Genomic DNA, 23,319 nt, shown 5'->3' on the forward strand with positions numbered 1-23,319 from the left:
CAATGGAAAAATATCCTCAGGTGAGTATTAAGGAAAAAAAAATTAACCCAGCCAATGTGGCTCAGTGGATTGAGTGGCATTCCATGGACTGAGAGGTCCAGGTTCAATTCCTGGTCAGGACACATGCACAGGTTGCGTGCTTGATCCCCAGTAGGGGGTGTGCAGGGGTGTGAGAGATACATGGATGTTTCTATCTCTCCCTTTATAAAAAAAAAAAAAAAATCAGTTAAAAAATACATTAAAAAGGGGTGGGGGGAGGGTCCGGCCCGTGTGGCTCAGTGGTTGAGCATCGACCCATACACCAGGAGGTCACCAGTTCGATTTCCGGTCAGGGCACATGGACAGGTTGTGGGACCGGTCCCCAGTGAGGGGTGTGCAGGAGGCGACCAATCGATGTTCTCTCTCCCTCTCCCTAAAAGCAATAAAGAAAAAAAAATGTTTTTTGAAAAGGAATCCAAGACGGATTTGCTATGAGGAAGAAAGCAGTGCTGTAAAATGTGGGACTTTTTAAGTTTGGGGTTTGGAGTCAGAGGCTTTGGTTTTGAATCCAGGCTCCACTTGTTTGAGCCTCAGTGATCACTGACGAGTAACTTAACTTTTTAAAAAAAAATTTAAATATCTTTATTGTTGGAAGTATTAAAGATGTCCCCCCCTTCTTCCCCCAATGATCCCCCTCCTTCCCGCTCCCATCCCCAGTAACTTAACTTCTTTCTCTAAGCTCAGGTTTTTATACATTTCTAAATTGGGGATGATGATTTTCAAATCATTGGGTTTTGTGGAAACGAAAAACGACACAATGAACCTAAAGTGTTTAACACTACCATCAGTAAATAGTTATTATATTACTTCAGCCCTCCCCTTCCTATCCCAAAGTGTCGAAGTTCCGGCCCCACCTCTTCTTACGGAGCCCTAAGCGCTTCCACTGTCTGGAGCAGGTCTCATTTCCTTAGCCGCAGAGTGGGTTCTCGGAAATCAGCAGTTTCAGTCTTGGGCTATTCCATTAATTGGACTCCTCCCTCCGCGGGCATGGGGCGCGGCTTATTTGAGGTGCCCCACCAATCGCTGGAGCTGCAGGTGTGGCATCTGCGCCGCCTCTCCCTCCCCGCAGAGAGGGAGGGGCTGTGACGATGCCAATGAACTCACAGCCTGGGAAGAGCTTGGCCAATGTCCGCTGCGGGTCTGGGAGTGGCGAGCTCGGAGTTTCAGCTGCCCACTCAAACCTGCTACAGGGGGACGGACTCCGAGGGGCGGGGCGAAACCAAGGGCGGGGCGGGAGGCGCTGGTGCCGGAGCACCCTCTGCGGAAAGGAAGGCTCGACCTCAGCCTCTGCAGAGAGCAGGAATTGAGACCCTAACCAGGTACGGTCCCTGAGAGGGCGCGCGGGGTTTGGGGGTGGAGGCGCGAGTTCCTCCCTAAGAAGTGAGGCAGCCCCGGGGGCTGTGTTCCGGAGGTGTCAGCCTATGTCCCCAGGTTGAAATTGGAGCTGTCGCCTGCTGCATCTTGATCGTCCCCCGATCCTGTCCGGTCTAGGTCCCCAACCCGAATGCCTCCCCCACATCCAAATTCCCCTACAGCTTCTGAGACCGGAACTTGGCATTGTTGCATTTTTTTCCTTTTGGCCTGTGATAGTTTTGATACTTATACCCCACCTCCCCAAAAATCAACGTCCAAGGGTAGATACAATTGATCATCCTTATTTGTTATATTAAAAACTATAAGATACAGCCCTGGCTGGGTAGCTCAGTTGGTTAGAGCGTTGTCCCAATATACTAAGGTTACTGTCATCCTAGTAAGCCAAGATTGTGGGTTGGATCTCTGGTCAAGGCACATACAAGAAGCAACCAATGAATGCTTAAATGAGTGGAACAACAAATAGACGTTTCTCTCTCCCTTCCTCTTTCTCTCTAAAATCAATTGAAAAACTTTTTTAGAAGTGTAAGATACAACCCTGCTGGTATTGCTCAGTGGTTGAGCATCAACTCATGCACCAAGAGGTCATGGGTTTGATTTCTGGTCAGGGCACATGCCCAGGTTGTGGGCCCAATCCCCAGTGGGGGGCATGCAGGAGGTGGCTGATGGATGTTCTCTCTCATGGATGCTTTTTTCTTTCCCTCTACCTTTCTCTCTCAAATCAATAAAGAAAAACAAATAAAGTGTAAGACACAGAAAAGTGAAAGTATTTGCCTAAGGTCACATGCAAAATGAGATTTATTTCAGAAAAGGTTATTGAATACAAAACATGTGCCTAAGAGAGTTAGGGGTTACTGGAGAAGTAAGTACATAAGTGTTATAACCCTTAACCTCAAGTGTTTGCAATCCATTTGGAAAAAACAGGTTTGTTGCCCAAAGGGTTGCAGGTTCAATTCCCGGTCAGGGCACATACCTAGGTTGCTGGTTTGATGCAAGGTAAGAATGCCTGTGGGAGGCAACTGATCGATGTTTCTCCTTCACATCGATGTCTCTGTCTTTCCTCTCTCTCTCAAAATCAGTAAGAAAATCCTCAGGTGAAGATTTTTTTTAAAAAGTGATTATTAAAAAAAAAGGTTTGTTTATTTGTTTTTTATCCTCACCCAAGGACATTTTTCCATTTTTTGTTCAGACAGAGTGGAAGGGAGAGAGAGGAAGAGAGAGAGAAACATTGACGTGAAAGGGACACATCGAGTGGCTGCCACCCGCAGGACCAACCAGGGCCAGGGACAAACTGCAACCGAGGTACGCGCCCTTAGCAGGAACCGAACCTGGGTCTCTGGACCACAGGCTCACGCTCTAACCACTGAGCCAAACCGGCCAGGGCAGTTTGTTTGTTTTTATATTTAAACCTCAGGGTTTACTTGATGCCTTACTCTTTTATTCTCTTTGGTTTTTTTGTTTGTTTGTTTTTTCTTTGTCTTTCTCTTTTGTTTCTTATTCTTCTTCTTTTTTCTTAATCCTCACCCGAGGACATTTCGCCATTTTTTTGTTCAGATAGAGTGGGAGGGAGAGGGAGAGAGAGAGAAACATCAATGTGAAAGGGACACATCGAGTGGTTGCCACCCGCACGACCCAACCAAGGCTGGGGACAAACTGCAACCAAGGTATGTGCCCCCAGTGGGAACTGAACTCGGGTCTCTCTGGGCCACAGACTGATGCTCTAACTGCTGGGCCAAACCGGCCAGGGCTTATTCTGCCTTTTTTAATACCAGCAAATTAGTTCCTTGAGAACTGGAGCCTCTTCAGTTTGTTTTTGTTGTTTTTTATTTAACATTTTTTTTGTTTATCCTCACCTGAGGACATTTTTGCATTCATCTTCAGATAGAGCGGGAGGAAGAGAGAGAGAGAAACATTGATGAGAAACATTGATGTGAGAGAGACACATTGGTCACCACCCACACGACCCCAGGTGAGGCTGGAGACACACTGCAACCAAGGTACATGCCCTTAGTGGGAACCGAACCTGGGACTCTCTGATCCACAGGCCGACGCTCTAACCGCTGAGCCAAACCAGCCGGGGCTGTTTTTGTTTTTTTAAAGCAATACAGGTATACATAGTTTAAAATGTCAAGCACTAATAAAAGGGTTAAAATGAAAAATAAGAGCCCCTGCCAAATCCTTTCCTTCCCCTGTTCCTAGTTCCTAGAGGTAGAAAGGCAGCTCATAATTATTCATACTGGCGGAAAACACTTCTCCTACCCCAGACATTTTTCTTTTATTTGTAATAAAATCATGTGACATTTTTAGACTACAGATGTGCATGCTTGTTCTTTTCTGTGAGGCTCAAGCTGCAATAAAAGTTTTTTTTTTAATATTTATTTGGAGGAGATAGCATTATTATGTCCTCTTTTCTTTTTTTTTTGGTATGTGCCCCTAGTGGGAACTGAACCTGGGACTCTGGTCCGCAGGCCGATGCTCCAACCGCTGAGCCAGACCAGCCAGGGCTGCAATAAGTTTTGATTTCCTAAACAGACAGATGGCAGTGTGCGGGACAAGCTAGGGAGAAAGATTCTCTGCCTAGTCAAGTTGGTGACAGGTAAAAACCAGTTTTGAGTGAAATTTCTGGGTCTCTGCAAGTTTAATAATCCACATGAAGAATCAGAAATCAACAGAGATTATAAAAGGTGACACAGCCCTGGCCAGTTTGGCTCAGCAGTTAGAGCATCGGCCTGCGGTCCAGAGAGATCCGGGTTCAGTTCCTGCTAAGGGCACGTACCTCTGTTGCAGTTTGTCCCGTTTGTCCCTGGACATGACCCAACCAGGGCCGTGCGGGAGGCAGCCACTCGATGCGTCCCTTTCACACTGATGTTTCTCTCTCTTCTTTTCTCTCCTTCCCACTCTATCTGAACAAAAAATGGAAAAATGTCCTCAGGCGAGGATAAAAAAATAAAAGGTGACACAATCTTAGGAATTGGGCGACCCTTTGCACAGCATTTAAACTTCTAGAATGGAACTCTTCCTTCCTACATGGAGAGCAGTTTATAGAGTGTATTTTATCTCCAAGGAGGTTTCAACCCCTGATAAAACTCTGAGGCCAGTGGAGATCATGCTGAAATAAATACTGATGACCCACACTCTTTTTTTTTTTAAATCCTCACTGGAGGACATTTTTCATTTTTGTTCAGATAGAATGGGAGGAAGAGAGAGAGAGAGAAACCAACATGAAAGAGACGCATCGAATGGCTGCCTCCCACATGACCCCAACCAGGGTTGGGGACGAATTGCAACCGAGGTACATGCCCTTGACCAGAATCGAACCCGTGACTCATTGGTCTGCAGGCTGATGCTCTAAGCACTGAGCCAAACTGGCCAGGGCAACTCCACACTATCTTTAAATGCCCTAACCTAAACAAATGCAAACACATATAAATTTATGATAAATGTATTGGGGGAGTTGATAAAATAAAAATGGTAGAAACATCATTGTTGTAGATGAAGGATGGGTACATGGATGATCCTTGTACTATTTGCTGTACTTTGGTGTGTGTTTGAAAATTACCATTAAAACAAAAAGGCCCACATATTGGAGCTCTTAAATAATACTTCCTAGAAAAATATGTACCCACTCGATGTGTCCCTTCACGTCGATGTTTCTCTCTCTCTCTCCCTTCCTCTCTCTCCCTCCCACTCTATCTGTAAAAAAAAAAAAAAAAAAATTGAAAAAAAATATCCTCGGAAAGCCCTGGCCAGTTTGGCTCAGCGGTTAGAGCGTCGGCCTGCGGTCCGGAGAGACCCGGGTTTGGTTCCCGCTAAGGGCACGTACCTCGGTTGCAGTTTGTCCCCGGCCCTGGTTGGTCGTGCGGGTGGCAGCCACTCGATGTGTCCCTTCACGTCGATGTTTCTCTCTCTCTCTCCCTTCCTCTCTCTCCCTCCCACTATATATTTAAAAAAAAAAAAAAAAAAAAAAAAAAAAATTGAAAAATATGTACCAAACTAATAATATTGGTGTCTTTTAAAAAAAAATTTTTTTCTTTATTGATTTTAGAGAGAGAAGAGAGAGAGAAACATCAATGAGAGAGAACATTGATTGGCTGCCTCCTGCACGTCCCCTGTTGGGAATTTGGCCCATAACCTGGGCATGTTCCCCGACCAGGAATCGAACCGGCAACCTCTTGGTGCGTGGGTCGACGCTCAACCACTGAGCCACAGTGGCTGGGCATAATATTGGTTTCTTAAGAGGAGGGAAGGGACCAAGATTGGGAGTGGAGTCAATCTAGACACCCCTCTTTTTTTTTTACCTGTATAGTGGAAAATTGTTAAATTGGTAATAATAAACTATCATGAGACTGGATGGTTTACTCCAGCAAGATTTACAGTTGGGAACCTGAATCATTCAGACTCAGATCCCAAATGGCGCAGTGGGAGATGCTGCAGAATCTTGACAGCCCATTTCAGGATCAACTACACCATCTCTACACAAATAGCCTCCTGCCGGTGGACATTCGACAGCACTTGGCTGTCTGGATTGAAGACCAGAACTGGTAAGGCCCTCAGGAAGTTGGGAGGTGGGGAATGAGAAAAATGGTTTATTTCTTCTGAACCCCTAGGATCCTGGAGACACAAAGGGCAGGAAGGGGTTAGAATGCCTCAAGACAGCAGCAACCCTGCGGAGATAATGATCTTTGTCATTCCTGGTCCCCAGGCATGAAGCTGCACTGGGCAGTGATAATTCCCAGGCTAACATGCTATACTTACATTTCTTGGACCAACTAAACTATGAGTGTGCCCGCTGCAGCCAGGACCCTGACTGCTTCTTGTTACAGCATAGCTTGCGAAAATTCTATCGGGACATTCAGGTACTTGGAGGATCTGGGAATAACAAGGTTGGAGTGGGATCTTTAGAGGAGTATGATTTTTGGGTATAGAACAGGACCTGGAGGTGTAAAGGGACAGGGGCAGTTCTGGGTAAAGGAATTGGGGGATCACTTGCAGAGAGGTCAGTGTTTAGATGAACCTGTTAGGAAGAGGCTAGGGTTTGGGGACCAGTAGTGAAAAGAGGACAGGCTAGGAACCCTGGAAGGAGGGGGAAGGGGTCACTGATAGGAATGTTCATTGAAGGCAGTTGAGTCCAATCAGTGCTCTCTCTTTGACTCTTGCAGGCCTTACCCCAGAGCCCTATCCAATTGGCTGAGATGATCTTTAATCTCCTTCTGGAAGAAAAAAGAATTCTGATCCAGGCTCAGAGAGCTCAAGTGGTGAGAACAATTTGCTGGTGATATTAAAAGCTCCTGGAGTAGAGGGACCATGGAAAGGACTCAGGGAATTGGTCTCAGAATAGAGATCCCCTAACCCTGGCCAGTTTGGCTCAGCGGTTAGAGCATTGGCCTGCGGTCCGGAGAGACCCGGGTTCGGTTCCCGCTAAGGGCATGTACCTTGGTTGCAGTTTGTCCCCGGCCCTGGTTGGTCGTGCGGGTGGCAGCCACTCGATGTGTCCCTTTCACGTCGATGTTTCTCTCTCTCTCTCTCTCTCTTACTCTTACTCTATCTGTGCAAAAAATGGAAAAATGTCCTTGGGTGAAGATAAAAAAAAAAAGAAAAGAAAAGAATAGAGATCCCCTAATAGCCTGTTGTATATTTTCAGGCCTGGATTTTAGGGATGAAAGGTCAGAGTTGAATATGCTCAGAGCCTCTTATTTCAGGAGCAAGAAGAACCAGCCCTCGAAGTACCTGTAGAGAGCCAGCAACATGAGATTGAATCCCGGATCCTGGAATTAAGGACTATGATGGAGGTTTGTGGATGTGGCAAGAGTCAGGGTGGGTAGGATGCAGCCTGCTTCCTCCCAAAGAAGCAGCCTCATCTGGGTCTCATCCCCAATACAGAAGTTGGTAAAATCCATCAGCCAACTGAAAGACCAGCAGGACGTCTTCTGCTTCCGATATAAAATTCAGAGCCAAGGTAGGAAGCACACTGAAGGGTGGGAAAAAGACAGGTTCCTGTTGGAAGGCCAAGGGTGGAAGAGAGCAGAAAGGAAAAGCCCTAGTAGTCCTGGCTGGTTTGGCGCAGCAGTTAGAGTGTTAGCCTGTGGACCAAAGGGTCTTGGGTTTGATTCCGGTCAAGGGCATGTACCTGGGTTGCAGGTTTGATCCGCAGCCCCGGTCGGGGTTGTGCAAGAGGCAACTAATCAGTGTGTCTCTCATATCAATGTTTCTCTCTCTCTCCCTCCCTTCTACTCTATCTAAAAATCAGTAGAAAAATATCCTTGATGAGCATTAACCAAAAAAAAAGAGAGAGAGAGAGAGAAAAGCCCCAGTATACAGTAATCACTTTTGACTACACCTCACTGGCTTCAGTCCTGCTGCCATGCAAAGCTAGAAATGCCAGGGTATGTTGTAGGGGTTGGGCTGGAGGTTGGCTGAGGGACAGCTAGTGAATGTTGGAGGAGATGCTTGGGAAATTGCCTTAGCAGATAAAGTAGACTTCTATTTCAAACTTGATCACTGAGAATTAGCCTGAGGTGCCTGTGCTTTGCTTTGGTTCCCGTTCCTCTCCCTTTGGAATTCCCCCTTCCTGTCTCTGATTGAGGTCCGGGTCAGGAAAGTGAGGGGAAAGAGCCCTAGATCTGAGCACTTGTCTCACTTCCTGCTCCTGCCATCCAGTAAGGACACCTCTGGACCCCCATCAGACCAAAGAGCAGCAACTTCTGCAGGAAACTCTCAATGAACTGGACAAAAGGAGAAAGGTGGGAGGCAAAAGACAGTGGGGAAGTGGGTGGCAGGGAACTCCAGGAAAATGAGGGACCTGGGAGCTCTGGCCTCTTAGCCTTGGCTTCTTTGTCCCTTTATCCCCAGTTGGATGGTGGAGGATGATGGTGAGAGGTGCTCAGCACTCACTTATGTCTTTCTTAGGAGGTGCTGGATGCCTCCAGAGCACTGCTAGGCCGATTAACTACCGTAATTGAGCTACTGCTGCCCAAGTTGGAGGAGTGGAAAGCCCAGCAGCAGAAAGCCTGCATTGGAGCCCCCCTGGATGGAGGGGTGGAACTTCCCCAGCTAGAGAAGTGGTAAGAGGCACCTCCCCACCTTCATGCTCACCCAGCCCTAGTCTAGCCACTGCTCTGTGCTTTGTAAGTTGTAATGCTCTGTATATGGCAAGAGGTATTGCTTTCTTTAATCTCTGCTCCCCAGAATGATCCTAGTTCCCTTATGACTACAGTGTGATCTCTTCTTCACTCTCACCACCCTGGAAACCCAGAGTCCTTCCTTTGTAATCACATGGGAAATATATCGTCTACTTTTATTTATTCAATGAATATAATGCAAAAAAAAAAGGAGATTACTTAGCACCTTACTACTCAGATATAGCTGCTGTAACATTATTCTTTTATTTAATTTTAAAAAATTCTTTTCTTTATTGATATTAGAGAGAGGGAGGGAGAGGGAGAGAGAGATAGAAACATCGATGCAAGAGAACATTGATTGGCCGCCTCCAGAATGCCCTGCACTGGGGATCAGGCCCACAACCTGGGCATGTGCCCTGACCGGAAATCAAACAGCGACCTCTTGGTGCATGGGTCAACGCTCAACCACTGAGTCCCACCAGTCGGGCTACTATAACATTATTAAACAAAATTTGAATCATACTATTCGTACAATTTTGAGACATGTGGGCTTTTTTTTGTTTGTCTCTTTTCTTTTTAATTTTATTTATTTTTTCAGATAGAGTGGGAAGGAGAGAGAGGAAGAGAGAGAGAGAGAAACATCAACGTGAAAGGGACATGAAAGGGACACAAGTGGCTGCCTCCTTCACGACCCAACCAAAGCCAGGGACAAACTGCAACTGAGGTACGTGCCCTTAGTGGGAACGGAATCCAGGACCGCAGGCCGACGCTCTAACCACTGAGCCAAACTGGCCAGGGCGCTTTATTTTATTTCATTTATATATATATATATTTTTTTGGTACATGCCCCTAGTGGGAACCAAACCCGGGACTCTCTGGTCCGCGGGCTGATGCTCCAACCGCTGAGCCAAACCGGCCAGGGCGCTTATTTTTTTTTTTAACTTAGCAGTGTATTATAATATTTACCCATGTTAGTTTCAATGGCTGCATTATAGTTCCCTATATGGAGGTAACATAATTTAATTAATGAACTCTTATTTTTGGATATTTAGGTTGTTTTTAATTTTCTATTTTTCTAGTAAACTTTTTGTTTTAATATTAATTTTATTGTAAAGTAATAAAAAAGGAATGTGTCCTTTAACATACTTGGAAAATACCTGTTTGCCCTGACCAGTTTGGCTCAGCGGTTAGAGTGTCGGCCTGCAGACCAGAGAGTTCTGGGTTTGGTTCCCACTGAGGGCATGTACCTTGGTTGCAGTTTGTCCCTGGCCCCAGTTGGGGTTGTTTGGGTGGCAACCAGTCGATGTGTCTCTCTCACATTGATGTTTCTCTCCCTCTCTCTTCCTCCCTCTTGCTCTATCTGAAGATAAATGCAAAAATGTCCTCAGATGAGGATAACAAATAATAATAAAGTGGTAAACATTTCTTTAAAAAAAAGAAAAATACCTACTGTTTTAAATATTTTCTTATGAGGAAATTCATTATAATTTAAACTATTAAAAATATACAGGTATAGCCCAGCCAGTGTGGCTCAGTGGTTGAGCGTCAGCCCATGCAGCAAGAGGTCGCTGGTTGGATTCCCAGTCAGGGCACATGCCCAGGTTGTGGGCCAAATCCCCTGTGGGGGGCATGCAGGAGGCAGCCAATCAACGTTCTCTCTCATTAATGTTTCTATCCCTCTTTTCCTCTCCCTTCCTCTCTCTCTAAAATCAATAAAGAAAAATATTTAAAAGTATATATGTACATATATACACAGACACACATACAGACAAATACATACATATATACATACACGTATGTCTTGGCCAGTTTGGCACAGCGGTTGGAGCGTCGGCCAGCTGACCAGAGAGACCCAGGTTTAGTTCCCACTAAGGGCACGTACCTCAGTTGCAGTTTGGCCGTGATTGGGGTCATGTCGGTGGCAACTAGTTAATGTGTCTCTCTCACATCAATGTTTCTCTCTCTCTCTTCTTCCCTCTCTCCCTCCTGCTCTATCTGAAGATAAATTCAAAAGTGTCCTCTGCTGAGGACAAAAAAAAAGTCAAGGGTTTAATTCTGGTCAAGGGCACGTACCTCAGTGGTGGTTCAATCCCCAGTCCAGCTCTTGCAGGAGGCAACCAATTGATGCGTCTCTCTCAAATCAATGTTTCTCCCTCTCTCTTTCTCTCTTTCCCTCCCTCCCCCCTCCTCCACCACTTTATCTGAAAATCAATGGAAAAATATCCTCAGGTGAGGATTTAAAAAAGACAGGTAGCCTTGGCTGGTGTAACTCAGTTGGTTGAGCATGGTCCCATGCACCAAGAGGTCCCTGGTTCAATTCCCAGTCAGGGCACATGCCCAGGTTTTGGGCTCAATCCCCGTAGGGAGCATACAAGAGGCAGCCTATGGATGTTTCACTCTTACATTGATGTTTCTATCTCTCTCCCTCTCCCTTCCTCTCTAAAAATCAATTTCGCCTGGCCGGTGTGGCTCAGTGGTTGAGCATCAATCCATGTACCAAGAGGTCACTGGTTCAATTCCTGGTCAGGGCACATGCCCAGGTTGTGGGCCCAACCTCCAGTGGGGGACATGTAGGAGGCAGCCAATTGATTTTCTCTCTCACTAATATATCTATCTCTTTCTCCCCTCCCTTTCTCTCTCTCTCTAAAAATTAATAAAGAAAAAAAGTTAAAAAAAAAAAAGTAAAAATCAATTTAAAAAATTTTGTTTTGTTTTGTTTTTGGTACGTGCCCCTAGCGGGAACCGAACCAGAACTCTCTGGTCCGCAGGCCAGTGCTCCAAACGCTGAGCCATACTGGCCAGGGCAAAAAATTTTTTTAATATTAAAAAAATATATAGGTGCCCTGGCCAGTTTTGCTCAGTGGTTGGAGTGTTGGCTGGCAGACCGAAGGATTGCAGGTTCAATTCCCAGTCAGGGGTACGTACCTGTGTTGCAAGTTCAGTCCCTGGTGGGAAGCAGCCAATCAATGTGTCTCTCACATTGCCATTTCTCTCTCTCTTTCCCTCTCTCTCTCCCTCTCTCCACACCCCTCTGTCCCTCCTTTCTTCCCTCCCTCCCTCCCTTCTACTCTATCTAAAAATCAATTGAAAAGTATCCTTGGTGAGGATTAACAACAAAAAATACAGGTAAATTGAAAACAGGTATATAGGGCTTCAGATACATGATCAGTATTTAAATTATGTAAATAGCCCTGGCCGGTTTGGCTCAGTGATTAGAGCGTCCACCTGCGGTCCGGAGAGACCCGGGTTCGATTCCCGCTAAGGGCATGTACCTCGGTTGCAGTTTGTCCCCGGCCCTGGTTGGCCCTGGTTGGTCGTGCGGGTGGCAGCCACTCCATGTGTCCCTTTCACATCGATGTTTCCCTCTCTCTCTCTTCCTCTCTCTCCCTCCCACTCTGTCTGTACAAAAAATGGAAAAATGTCCTCGGATGAGGATAAAAAAATAATAATAATAAATAAATTATGTAAATAACCTCATAACAACCTTTATTTACCTTTCTAACTATTTCTATAATGTAAGTTGCCAGAAGTGGTATTTCTGGGTCAAAGTATGTACCTTTCCTTGCTGGTGGTGATGGTGTTTTTGTGTTGATTTTTTTGTTTCATTGTATTTTTTTAATATATTTTATTTTGAGAGTATGTTAATTAAATCTGGGGTCAGTGAAACAAGGAAAGGCTTAGGATAGAAGCAGCAACAGGAGTGAGCCTAGGCAGGGCTGCTTTGGCTCTTCAGAAAAGTTACAGGAAAGAAGTGAGTCAAGGCAGTGAGCTGCTATCAGCTCACTGGAGAGTCAGAGAAAAGGGTGCCACGGAGACAGGATCAGGGGGCAGCCCTGGATGAGCTGCTGCTGCTCATTACTCCCCTGGTTGCAGGTTTCTTGGAGTCCCTTAGAGTTTAGGAGGTGCATGCCTGTCGAGGAAGAAGAGGGATAAGGGAAAGGCACGGGCTTCCAGGAGTGAGAGCTCAACTTGTTTCATTGTTTTTAATAAAAAGAGCTTTATTGCTTTTTCTAATTATAAATATAAAGTATACCAATTGAAAAAATTTCAAACAATTTAAAAGAGAAAAGAAAGTAAAAATAAAAAATCAGCCCTGGCCGGTTTGGCTCAACAGTTAGAGTGTCGGCCCTTGGATTTAAGGGTTGAGGGTTCAATTCCCGGTCAAGAGCATGTACTTGGATTGCAGGTTCAACCCTCAGCCCCAGTCGGGGTCATGCAGGAGGCAACCAATAGATGTGTCTCTCTCACATTGATGTTTCTCTCTCTCTTCCTCCCTCCCTCCCTCCCTTCCACTCTATCAAAAAAAAAAAAAAAAATCAATGGAAAAATATCCTTGGGTGAAGATTAAAAAAAAAAAAAGTAAAATCATCCGTTTGTATAATCTGATCACACAGAGGTAGGTACCCCTCTGTTAATGCTTTTGCATATATTTCCCAGATTTCCCCTATGCATATACAAAATAATGTGTCTATTTTAAGCAGAAGTCAAATCTTATATCTATACTATCATGTAATTATTTTTCATTTAATATTTTTGGGCATTTTTTTTATGTGAAATGTTGGAGCCTATATTATTTTGTTGTTGTTGTTGTTGTTAATCCTCACCCAAGGATATTTTTCCATTGATTTTTAGAGACAGTTGGAAGGAGGGAGACAGAAAGAGAGAAAAACATCGATGTGAGAGAGACATATTGATTGGTTGCCTTCCACACCACCCCAATCAGGGCCGGGAATCAAACCTGCAACCCAGGTACGTGCCCTTGACTGGAATCAAACTTGAGACTGCAGTCCTTGGGTTGATGCTCTAATCACTGAGCAAAATCATCCAGGACCTATATCATTATTATTATTTCTTTGGTATGTTTTTATCGATTTTTTAGAGAGAGAGGGGAAGGGGGAGAGAAACATCAATGTGAGAGAGAAACCTCAATCAGCTGCCTCCTGCACACCCCATACTGGGCATGTGTCCTGACTGAGAATCGAACTGGGACCTCTCAGTCCATGGGACAATGCTCAGTCCACTGAGCCACACCAGCCAGGCTATATCATTATTTTTATTTTATTTTATTTTTCTTTATTGATTTTAGAGAGGGAGAGAGAGATAAAAACATCAATGAGAGAGAACATCAATTGGCCGCCTCCTGCACGCCCCCTACTGGGGATTTGGCCCACAACCTGAACATGTGCCCTGACTGGAAATCGAACTGGCGACCTCTTGGTGCATGGGTTGATGCTCAACCACTGAGACACACCAGCTGGGCTACATCATTGTTTTTAGTGGTTGCATTTCATGATTTGAATATACTATTATTTATATACCTAATACCAATTGTTTCTAATTTTTCTATTACAAATAACAAAACTATGAATTAACTTCTTGGTACATTTGTCTGATTATTTTCTTAGGATCTGTGTTTAGAAATGGAATACTATAAAATGTACAGTAGTCCCTTGCCACTTCACGCTTGGACTTTTGAGGCTTCACTCTATCGTGGTTTTTTCAAATAGAGTGAAGCCGTGCAAGTCGAAGCGTGAAGTGGTGGCGAGGAACGACTGTATAAATAAAGAATCCTACTTCGTGGAAATGCATTTATCACGGTAGAGTCTGGAACTGATTAGCTGCAATAAATGAGGGCCGACTGTATGCACATTTTTTGAGGCTTTTTTTTTTATCCTCACCCGAGGACATTTTTTTGTTTTTTTGTTCAGATAGAGTGGGAGGGAGGGAGGGAAAGAGAGAGAGAGAGAGAGAGAGAGAGAGAGAGAGAGAGAGAGAGAGAAAGAAACATCGATGTGAAAGGGACACATCGAGTGGTTGCCACCCGCACGACCCAACCAAGGCCGGGGACAAACTGCAACCGAGGTTCATGCCCTTAGTGGGAACCGAACCCGAGTCTCTCTGGACTGCAGGCCGATGCTCTAACTGCTGAGCCAAACCACCCAGGGCTTTTTGAGGCTTTTTAAAAATTAGTTTCAAACTGCTATCCCAATTTATTTGCTTATATATAGTGTATGATTGTTTTCCTATCATCACATTGCCTATTACGTTTTTTTTAGAGAGACAATAAAGAATAGAAGTCAAAAGTATGAATTGAGCAGCCATACTGCCTGGGATTACATACAGTTTCATTCCTTACTAGTTTTATGACCTTGAGCATTTCACTTGACTTTTCTGTGCCTGTTTTATCAGCTATAAAATGGGGATAATGGTAGTACCTACTAAATAGGGTTGTTATGAGGATTAAATGCATTAACGTGTAAAGCACTTAAAATAAACAGTATATATCAAGCATCATATGAAAGTAAACTTTATTATGTTAATCTTTTATCAGTTTTAATATGAAAGTGGCTTTGATTTTCATTTCTTGGATTATGAATCATGTTGAATAATCAATGCTTTCTGGACTCTCTTTTTGTCCCAATCAGTTTCAAATTCTCCACAGAGTTAAAGAGGAACTATTAGAGCCTGTTTTGGGGCTCCAGGAAACTCATGGATTCTCTGTCCCTTGGATTCTATCACTCAGGTTCACAGATGCAGCAAAGCTATTGTTTCATCTGCGGCAGCTGTTGAAGGAGCTGAAGGAATTGAGTCGCCTAGTTAGCTATCAGAATGACCCTCTGACCAAAGGGGTGGACCTGCAGAAGGCCCAGGTTACAGAACTGCTACAGCGTCTGCTCCACAGGTTTAGAGCCAGGGAGGGACTTCTAAGGAGGGCAGAGGGAAGGAACAAGGGGAGCTATTCTTACAGATGCTGAGCTATATATTCTTTCCGCATCTCTCTTCCCAGAGCTTTTGTGGTAGAAACCCAGCCCTGTATGCCTCAAACTCTCCATCGACCCCTCATCCTCAGGACTGGGAGCAAGTTCACTGTCCGAACAAGGTTGGCATTTCAGAATTCATTCCTGATTCCTTTTTTCAGACCTGGCTCTATTTGCTTTCTGGCTTTACAGATCTTCCCACTCTTGGCTGTTTCTCCCCACCACCACCCCCAATCAACCTACCTCTTCTAATCTCTTCCCTTGTCTTCTTCAAACATCTGGTCTATCCAGGAAATTGAGGTTGACCACTTTCTCCCATCCACTTCTCTTCCCCTCAGGCTGCTGGTGAGACTCCAGGAAGGCAGTGAGTCACTGACTGCAGAAGTCTTTGTTGACAGGTAAGTTGGAGCAGGTGAAGTGTGGGACCAGTGAGTGGCCAGCATGTGGGCTGGTGGGGCAGAGGAGACACCACCTTTTCACAACAAGGCCCTAAAGCTGTGTTCTTCCCCTTCCATTCCTACCTTATAGAAAAAATAACTCATCCCTTTTGTTGAACCCTTGCTATGTGACATGCAGGTTGTCAAACACTCATGTAATTGTCTAGGAACCCCATGAGTTAGCTACCATCAATGCACCATTCAAATGAGAAAACAAGCTCAGAGAGATGATGATGTCTCTTGTGCAAGGCCACATAGCTAGTGAGCTGCAGATTTGGGTTTGAATTCAGATCTGTCTGATCCCAAAGACCAAATTCCTAATTTCTACACTTACTTCCCAGTGATTTTTTTTATTTATTTCTTTTCAGGAATCCTCCTCAATCGCAAAGGTACCTGACTGCAGACCCTGCTCTGTGCACTGCATGAGCTGCACAACCACATGCCGCAGCCTTGATAGGGCGCAGACAGGAGGGGTTGGTTTGGGTGCATATCAGCAGAGAGAGAGATGGAGAGGTCTGTTTGCTGCGGAATTTTAGAATAATTATGTTCCTGTCCATATATTTTTTTCCTCCTGGAATAGCTTCCGGAAGTTCAACATTCTGACCTCAAACCAGAAAACTTTGACCCCCGAGAAAGGGCAAAGTCAGGGCTTAATTTGGGACTTCGGTTACCTGGTAAGAAGCTGGTAGCTTATATTTCTAGTTCAATGGAGAAGGCTGGAGCAAGTTCCCACGCCTTGGGAAGTCTTGAGGGCAAAACAAGAGTTCCAGGGACACTGAGGTCCCTCCTCTGACATTCTGTCTTCTTCCCCTCAATTCACAGTCTCTGGTGGAGCAACGCTCAGGTGGTTCAGGAAAGGGCAGCAATAAGGTGAGGCCTGGACAGAGGACTGGGGGGCAGGAGGAACATGCCAAAGGGCCCTCTGATCACTGTGTCTTTGGCTGTCACAGGGTCTGCTGGGTGTGACAGAGGAACTGCACATTATCAGCTTCACCGTCAAATACACCTACCAGGGTCTAAAGCAGGAACTGAAAGTGAGTAAAAATGGAGAGCAGGAAGAGATGAAGCAGATTTAGGAGGAGGCATAGAGAGGGGTTAAACAGAAACCTCTCCAGGTGCAATAGTACCCCTTACCCCTGCCAAATGTCTGCAGCTAGAATCATCACAGCCTCCTCTGTGATTCCTGTCTTCTCCCCAGACGGACACTCTCCCTGTGGTGATTATTTCTAACATGAATCAGCTCTCAATCGCCTGGGCCTCGATTCTCTGGTTTAATTTGCTCAGCTCAAACCCTCAGGTAGGAGATGGGGCCAACAGGTGAAGGGTGGTGAGGAGGGGTGTGTGAGGACGCAGCTCTGAGCCATCCCGTCCTCTTCCCACACCTACAGAACCAGCAGTTCTTCTCCAGCCCCCCCAAGGCTCCCTGGAACTTACTGGGCCCTGCTCTCAGTTGGCAGTTCTCCTCCTACGTTGGCCGAGGCCTGGACCAGGACCAGCTGAACATGCTGAAGGGCAAGCTGTTTGGTACAGACCTTTCCTCTCATCCCCAGCCCTCTGTTCTTTCCATCCCAGGAGCCCTGGCCTTGCCTACTTCAATCATCTGAACTGTCTTTCTGCCCACAGGGCAGAACTCTGGGAATGAGGGTACTTTGTTGTCCTGGGCTGACTTCACCAAGGTAATGCCCTGCATCCTGGGCAGCTAGATCCTAGCCCCCAGTCCAAACCTCTCCCCACACCAAAGGAAACTCCGTATTTCTTCCTGCTTTTCCATTCCTCCTTCAGCGGGAGAGCCCGCCTGGAAAACTACCGTTCTGGACATGGCTAGACAAAATTCTGGACCTGGTACATGACCACCTGAAGGATCTCTGGAATGATGGGTAAGACCTTAGTCAGCCTCCCTCTCCCCAGGCCCAGCTGCCTTTCTGGACTTGAGAGTGGACTCTGTGCACCCTCATGTGGCAGATAGAGAGAGCAAAAACTGGTTCAAGGTCACACCTCCTCACATTTGCGATAATAGTCAGAGCCAGTATTTGTCCAGCACCTATAGTGTCCCAGAGCGCTTTGCTTTCATGAATTCTCTTGTAATCCTTACAACCATGCTGAGTGGTGGGTGTTGCCACCCTTGTTTTAGTGAGGAAACGAAGGCTCAGAGAAATTAAGCCTTCAGAGAACTTACCCCAGGGACCAAGTCTGCATTCAAACACAGGCCTGTCTGACCCCAAGCCTATGCTCTTTCCACCACACTGCCTGCCCATTCGCACAGCACTTTGCCTTTTACAAGGTGCTTTTCATCTATATGGCTTCCCTGAATCCTCACACCTCTTTCATCCCCGGGAGGTGGATATTGTCAGTGAAATGAAGTGACTTGGCCACAGTGGAACAGTTTGTAAATGGCAGAGCCAGAGCAAAAACCTTGCACCCTCTCCCTAGCCAAGGAAGCAGGGAGGCAGGAGAACCTCTCAGCTGCTTTCTCTGCTCCAGACGCATCATGGGCTTTGTGAGCCGGAGCCAGGAGCGCAGGTTGCTGAAGAAGACCATCTCTGGTACCTTTCTGCTGCGCTTCAGTGAAACGTCGGAAGGGGGCATTACCTGCTCCTGGGTGGAACACCAGGATGATGGTCAGCTACTCTATCCTGCTATTTCCATAGCCTCTCCTTTCTGTCCCTCTCCCTATCCTTGGCTTCCCTGGCTCTGTCCTGAATCCCTCAGCAGGTCTGGGTTGGGTGGGCAGGCAGGTGGGGAGCTCCCAGGCCCAGCCTCTTCTCTCAAGCCTGCCTGTTTCTATTTCCACTCTCCAGATAAAGTGCTCATCTACTCTGTGAAGCCCTTCACCAAGGAGGTGCTGCAGTCACTCCCACTGACCAAAATCATCCGCCACTACCAGCTGCTCACTGAGGAGAACATACCCGAGAACCCACTCTGCTTTCTCTACCCACGAATCCCCCGGGATGAAGCTTTTGGGTGCTACTATGAGGACAAAGGTGAACGTCATTGACATACTTCACTGGTAGATTGCAGGCATCCACAAATCTAACTGCTTCCTTACAATTATGGGAAAACCAATATCCAGAGAAATTAAAGGATGTGTTCGTGGGAGACTGCTGGTTAATAAGGAGATACAACTGTCACAGTCAACGGCCAGTGTCCCATCCACTGACCTCCCCACCTCTTGTATATGTACCCTACAGATAATCTCCATGAACGAAGGAAATACCTGAAACATAAGCTCATTGTGGTCTCTAACAGGTGAGATTAAACTCTTGGGCCGTCCTCTGTAAACCTTTTTGGCTGACGTAGGGAACCAACCTGCCCAATTCCAGTCTCCTGGCCTTCTCTCCTACTGACCCACACCCTCCAGTCCTCTAGGTTTCGTCCTGCTCTTCTAGTGTCTGTCCTCTCTGTTTTCCTGCTGCCATCTTTAGGTTGTCTCCACAGGGATTCCCTGATAATAATAGTCATAATCACTGATGTTAATAGACATCTGCTTGATGCCAGACTACTAGATACTTCTAGAACATTTTTTTTTGAAACTTCGATATAAGAGAGACACATCGATTGGTTGCCTCCTGCACTACCCGAACCAGGGCCAGGGACCAAATTGCAACTGAGTTACATGCCCTTGACCAAAACTGAACCCATGACTCTTTGGTCCACAGACCAACACTCTAACTGCTGAGCCAAACCGGCCAGGGCCATTTTTAAAAAATTTTTATTGTAATCTTTATGAGAATCTATATGAGTAGATAATACTAAAAGGAACACTTAATGAAAGTTTATTATGTACAAGGCACTGGTCTAAAGCTTTGTGTTCATTTTCTCATTTATTGAATCTTCGTAATGGTCCTGTGAGGCAGACACTGTTTTTACTGTTTTCAACTGAGGAAACTAAGGTTTAGCATAATAAAGTGTTATTGGCTGCTCAATGATCCAGATCTTTCAGATTCCAAAGCCCTGCTTTTAACCATCCTCCTGCCTCTCAAGTATTATTAGCTATTGCTCCCATTTTACAGATGATAAATCTGAAGCTCAGAGAAGTTAATGAACTTGCCTAAGGTCACCCAGCTAGTACAAACACTGGCAAGCCTGACTGCAAAACCTGTGTTCTTTTTTTTCTTTATTGATTTTAGAGAGAAAGGAAGGGAGAGGGAGAGAGAGAGAGAGAGAGAAACGTCGATTGGCCAATTCCTGCATGCCCCCTACTGGGGATTTGGCCCACAACCTGGGCATGTGCCCTGACCGGGAACCAAACTGGCAACCTCTTGGTGCATGGGTCAGTGCTCAACCACTGAGCCACACTGGCTGGGCCTGTGTTCTTTTTTTAAATTGATTTAAGAGAAAATCGAGGGGGTGGGGTGGGGAGGGAGAGAGAAAGAAATATCGATTTTCTGTTCCACTTATTTATGCATTCATTGGTTCATTTCTATATGTACCCTGACCAGGGATCAAACCCACAGCCCTGACATATTGGGATGATGCTCTAATCAACTGAGTTACTGGGCCAGATCAGAGGAAAGCCTATGCTCTCAAATCCTCTGCTCTGTTGACTTCTTAGACTAGAGAAGTAGCCTCTACTTGTTCTACTACTTCCCAGTTTACCTAAACAACTGAATCCTCCCCCTTTGTCTGTATTGGGGTATCCAGACAGGCGGATGAGCTACAACAACCGCTGGAGCCTAATCTGGAGCCAGAATTGGAGTCATTAGAGCTGCTCCCAGGGCTGGCACCGGGGCCAGAGCCAGGGCTAGGCCTGGAGTTAGAGCCACAGCTAATGGCAGGACTGGATCTGGGGCCACCACTGGAGTCCACGCTGGAGCCCACGCTGGAGCCCACACTAGGCAGGGTATCACAAAGTGTGCCAGAGCCAAACCTGGGACCAGAACTGAACCTGGAGCCTATTCAAGAGCCCTTTTCACAGCTGGTGCCAGAGCCAGATTTGCCCCATGATCTGAGGCACTTGAACACCGAGGAAATGGAAAGTAAGTGATGAGACGGGACTGGGGAAAAAGAGATACCTTTCCTTGTGATTCCTTTTATTAGGAAATGTACGCACCAGCCCAACCCCTGCCCCACCTAAGTGTCCCCTCTGTCCCTGTCCAGGCCTCTGCTGCCATCTTCCTCACTTTCCTTGCTGGGTTGGGAACTCCTTACCTAAGATCAGGGCCTAACTTCTTTCTCTGGACTATCCAGTCTTCAGAAACAATATGAAGATTGAAGACATCATGCCAAATGAAGATCCACTATTAGCTGGCCAGAACACCACGGATGAGGCTTACATCTTTCACACCAGCCATTTCTACGCAGATGGGCCCCTGAGTCCTTCTGACTTCTAAGAATTATGTTTTGTCTGTTTTTTCCATATCTTTTACCCCTACTAACCTCCACATCATGATGTTGCTCTCTAAGGATGGGAAATCAGGCATGTGCCCTTTCTAAGCTGGGTTAATCCCATGATTTGGAGTGAGAGATACAAGCATAATATGGATACAGAGGGGCACCAGGGAATCAGAACAGATGTTGGCCATAGCTCTAACTAGGATCCTGGAGGCTGCCTGCTGTGCTGGGAGGTGTGGTTTTAGGAACAGGCCAGGACAGTTAAGAGGTACTTGGAGGGCTCAGGGAAGTCACTTCTTTCCAGTATGGGAAGGATTTCAACATTTTAATAGCTGGTAAGACTAACCTGGTGCTCACTAGCATTGGCCCTCAGTGGGGAACTGACACATGATAGGATTTCATTTCTCCCCTCATGTCTAGGATAACCTTTTCCTTTCTTTTTCCTCTCACTCCTGACTCAAGTCCTAAATGTCCTATTTTCCTACAGGGACTGAGAGCTTCCTGCCTCAGTCACTATGTGAAGTTCCCCTCTGAGGAAGGGAGCAGGAAGTAGACCTCTTCTTACTGGTTTTCTCCCCTATCCCCCCAAGCTGGCTACACCCATTCCTCCCCTGAGAAATGACCCTGCCAGCCTGATGTGCCTGTGAAGCTTTGCACAATAACTTATTCTGCCTAGTCTCCACTTTCCCAGAGCTTAGGAGACCAGGGATGGTATGTTTGCTGGGAATATAGGAATTGCTTTGTATAGTATAGATATAATTTGGTATTTTTACAGAGGAAGAGAAGCTGGCTCTTGATATTTTTCTATTAAGATATTATCCCTTTCTTTTGTACGATATATTGTTTACCTGAAAAGATGATTTCCATTCCTTGGGCACAGACCTGGGCAAAGATCAAGTTTCTGGAACTGGAACTTAGAACCTTGAAGGTTTATCATGGAGCTCTGGACAGCCTCACACCTTAGCCATTCCCAGGGAACCCCAGGACAACTGCTATTGCTCTAAGATTACAATTCTAATCAAACTTGAGATGTCAATGAAAGTAAGGCCCTCTACATGTGGCTGTTTACTGCCTGGTATGTTAGAGCAGTGATTTCAACCTTTTTCATCTCATAGCACACACTCATTTCTAAAATTCTGTAGCACCTAAAAATACTTTTTCTGCCAATCTGACAGAAAAATAGGTATAATTTTGGTTAATTCACACCAGACAGCTATTGTGTTGGTTATTGTCATTTTTTTATTTGACAGTATAAGGGAAAAGAGGTCAGTGCCCCTGACTAAAGTCAGGTACTGTATGTTTTTTAAATTCTTGTAACACACCATTTGAAAATTGCTGTGTTAGAGGAACAGTACTATTCAGAAAGAGGCCCATCTGAGCAGAACTGGCTAATAAACTTTGTGCTGACCTAGAACCTAGAAGTGTTTCCTCTTTGAACTTATTTACTTCTCTGCTCACAAAGACTTATGTTCTTGAAGACACCAGCAGGCCAGCAAAGCATGGTCTTCCATCCACCCAGTTTGCCCCCTCTTATCATGTTTCTTCTTACCTCCCTGTTTAAAGCAGCATTTCCTGACCCTTAGATTCTTCTGGGAGGATGTAAGCTATATATAAGTGTGTGGGGGGCTGGGGCTGGGGGATAGTTATATAACTAGTTTATTGTTCCTTAACTGGTTAGTACCAAAGTCGGATTTTAAACCTGGGTTTGTCTGACTTCAAAGCCCATGTCTCTGTTTGATGTTGTGAATATGGAAAAAAAGAAGAGAAATAATCACTAGCCCCTTCCCATACTCTCTTTCAAAGGTAGTTTACTCTAGAGACTGTGTTTGCTGCCGCTGCCATGGCCTCGAGGGCATCAGATGCCTTGATGACTTGTATAACCCTGGTGGCCACGTTGCTGCACTTTTCCCATGGGTTAGGGGGGAGGCCAGAGGGGGTCCAAATGTTGCTCTAAGAACTTGGCCAACTCTTCCAAGGCCGTTGGGTTATGAGAACGAAATCTTCCCAGATCCCCCTCACTTCATCTTACCTTGGTGGACTCCTGACTGCAGAGATTTTTGGTTTTAAAAAAAAGCTTTGCCCTGGCCAGTTTGGCTCAGCGGTTAGAGTGTCGGCCTGCGGTCCGGAGAGACCCGGGTTCGGTTCCCACTTAAGGGCGCGTACCTCGGTTGCAGTTTGTCCCTGGCCCTGGTTGGTCGTGCGGGTGGCAGCCACTTGATGTGTCCCTTTCATGTCGATGTTTCTCTCTTCCTCCCACTCTATCTG

The 23,319-nt window shown here is 45.8% G+C and overlaps 1 protein-coding gene across 3 annotated transcripts; it reads left to right on the plus strand.

Annotated features, from left to right (window-relative positions):
* The first annotated feature begins 1,274 nt into the window (after positions 1 to 1,274).
* Positions 1,275 to 22,229, plus strand: STAT2 (signal transducer and activator of transcription 2). Of its 3 annotated transcripts, none has more exons than XM_036251633.1 (24): positions 1,275 to 1,358; positions 5,808 to 5,951; positions 6,113 to 6,266; positions 6,570 to 6,665; positions 7,110 to 7,199; positions 7,291 to 7,366; positions 8,068 to 8,150; positions 8,317 to 8,471; positions 15,052 to 15,210; positions 15,316 to 15,408; positions 15,625 to 15,684; positions 16,092 to 16,112; positions 16,304 to 16,397; positions 16,546 to 16,593; positions 16,674 to 16,757; positions 16,922 to 17,020; positions 17,112 to 17,247; positions 17,347 to 17,399; positions 17,506 to 17,600; positions 18,205 to 18,341; positions 18,522 to 18,704; positions 18,912 to 18,969; positions 20,365 to 20,699; positions 20,911 to 22,228. In XM_036251633.1, exons 2-24 carry the CDS (start codon positions 5,821 to 5,823, stop codon positions 21,051 to 21,053), a joined length of 2,583 nt encoding a protein of 860 aa, XP_036107526.1. In that variant the 5' UTR covers positions 1,275 to 1,358; positions 5,808 to 5,820; the 3' UTR covers positions 21,054 to 22,228. The 3 variants fall into 3 exon arrangements, with proteins under 3 accessions (XP_036107526.1, XP_036107524.1, XP_036107527.1); XM_036251631.1 differs by having other exon boundaries at positions 1,278 to 1,358; positions 5,717 to 5,951; XM_036251634.1 differs by lacking the exons at positions 1,275 to 1,358; positions 6,113 to 6,266 and having other exon boundaries at positions 5,839 to 5,951; positions 20,911 to 22,229.
* Positions 22,230 to 23,319: the final 1,090 nt, after the last annotated feature.

This window comes from Molossus molossus, unplaced genomic scaffold, assembly GCF_014108415.1.
Source record: "Molossus molossus isolate mMolMol1 unplaced genomic scaffold, mMolMol1.p scaffold_m16_p_10, whole genome shotgun sequence".
Taxonomy (NCBI): Eukaryota; Metazoa; Chordata; class Mammalia; order Chiroptera; family Molossidae; genus Molossus; species Molossus molossus.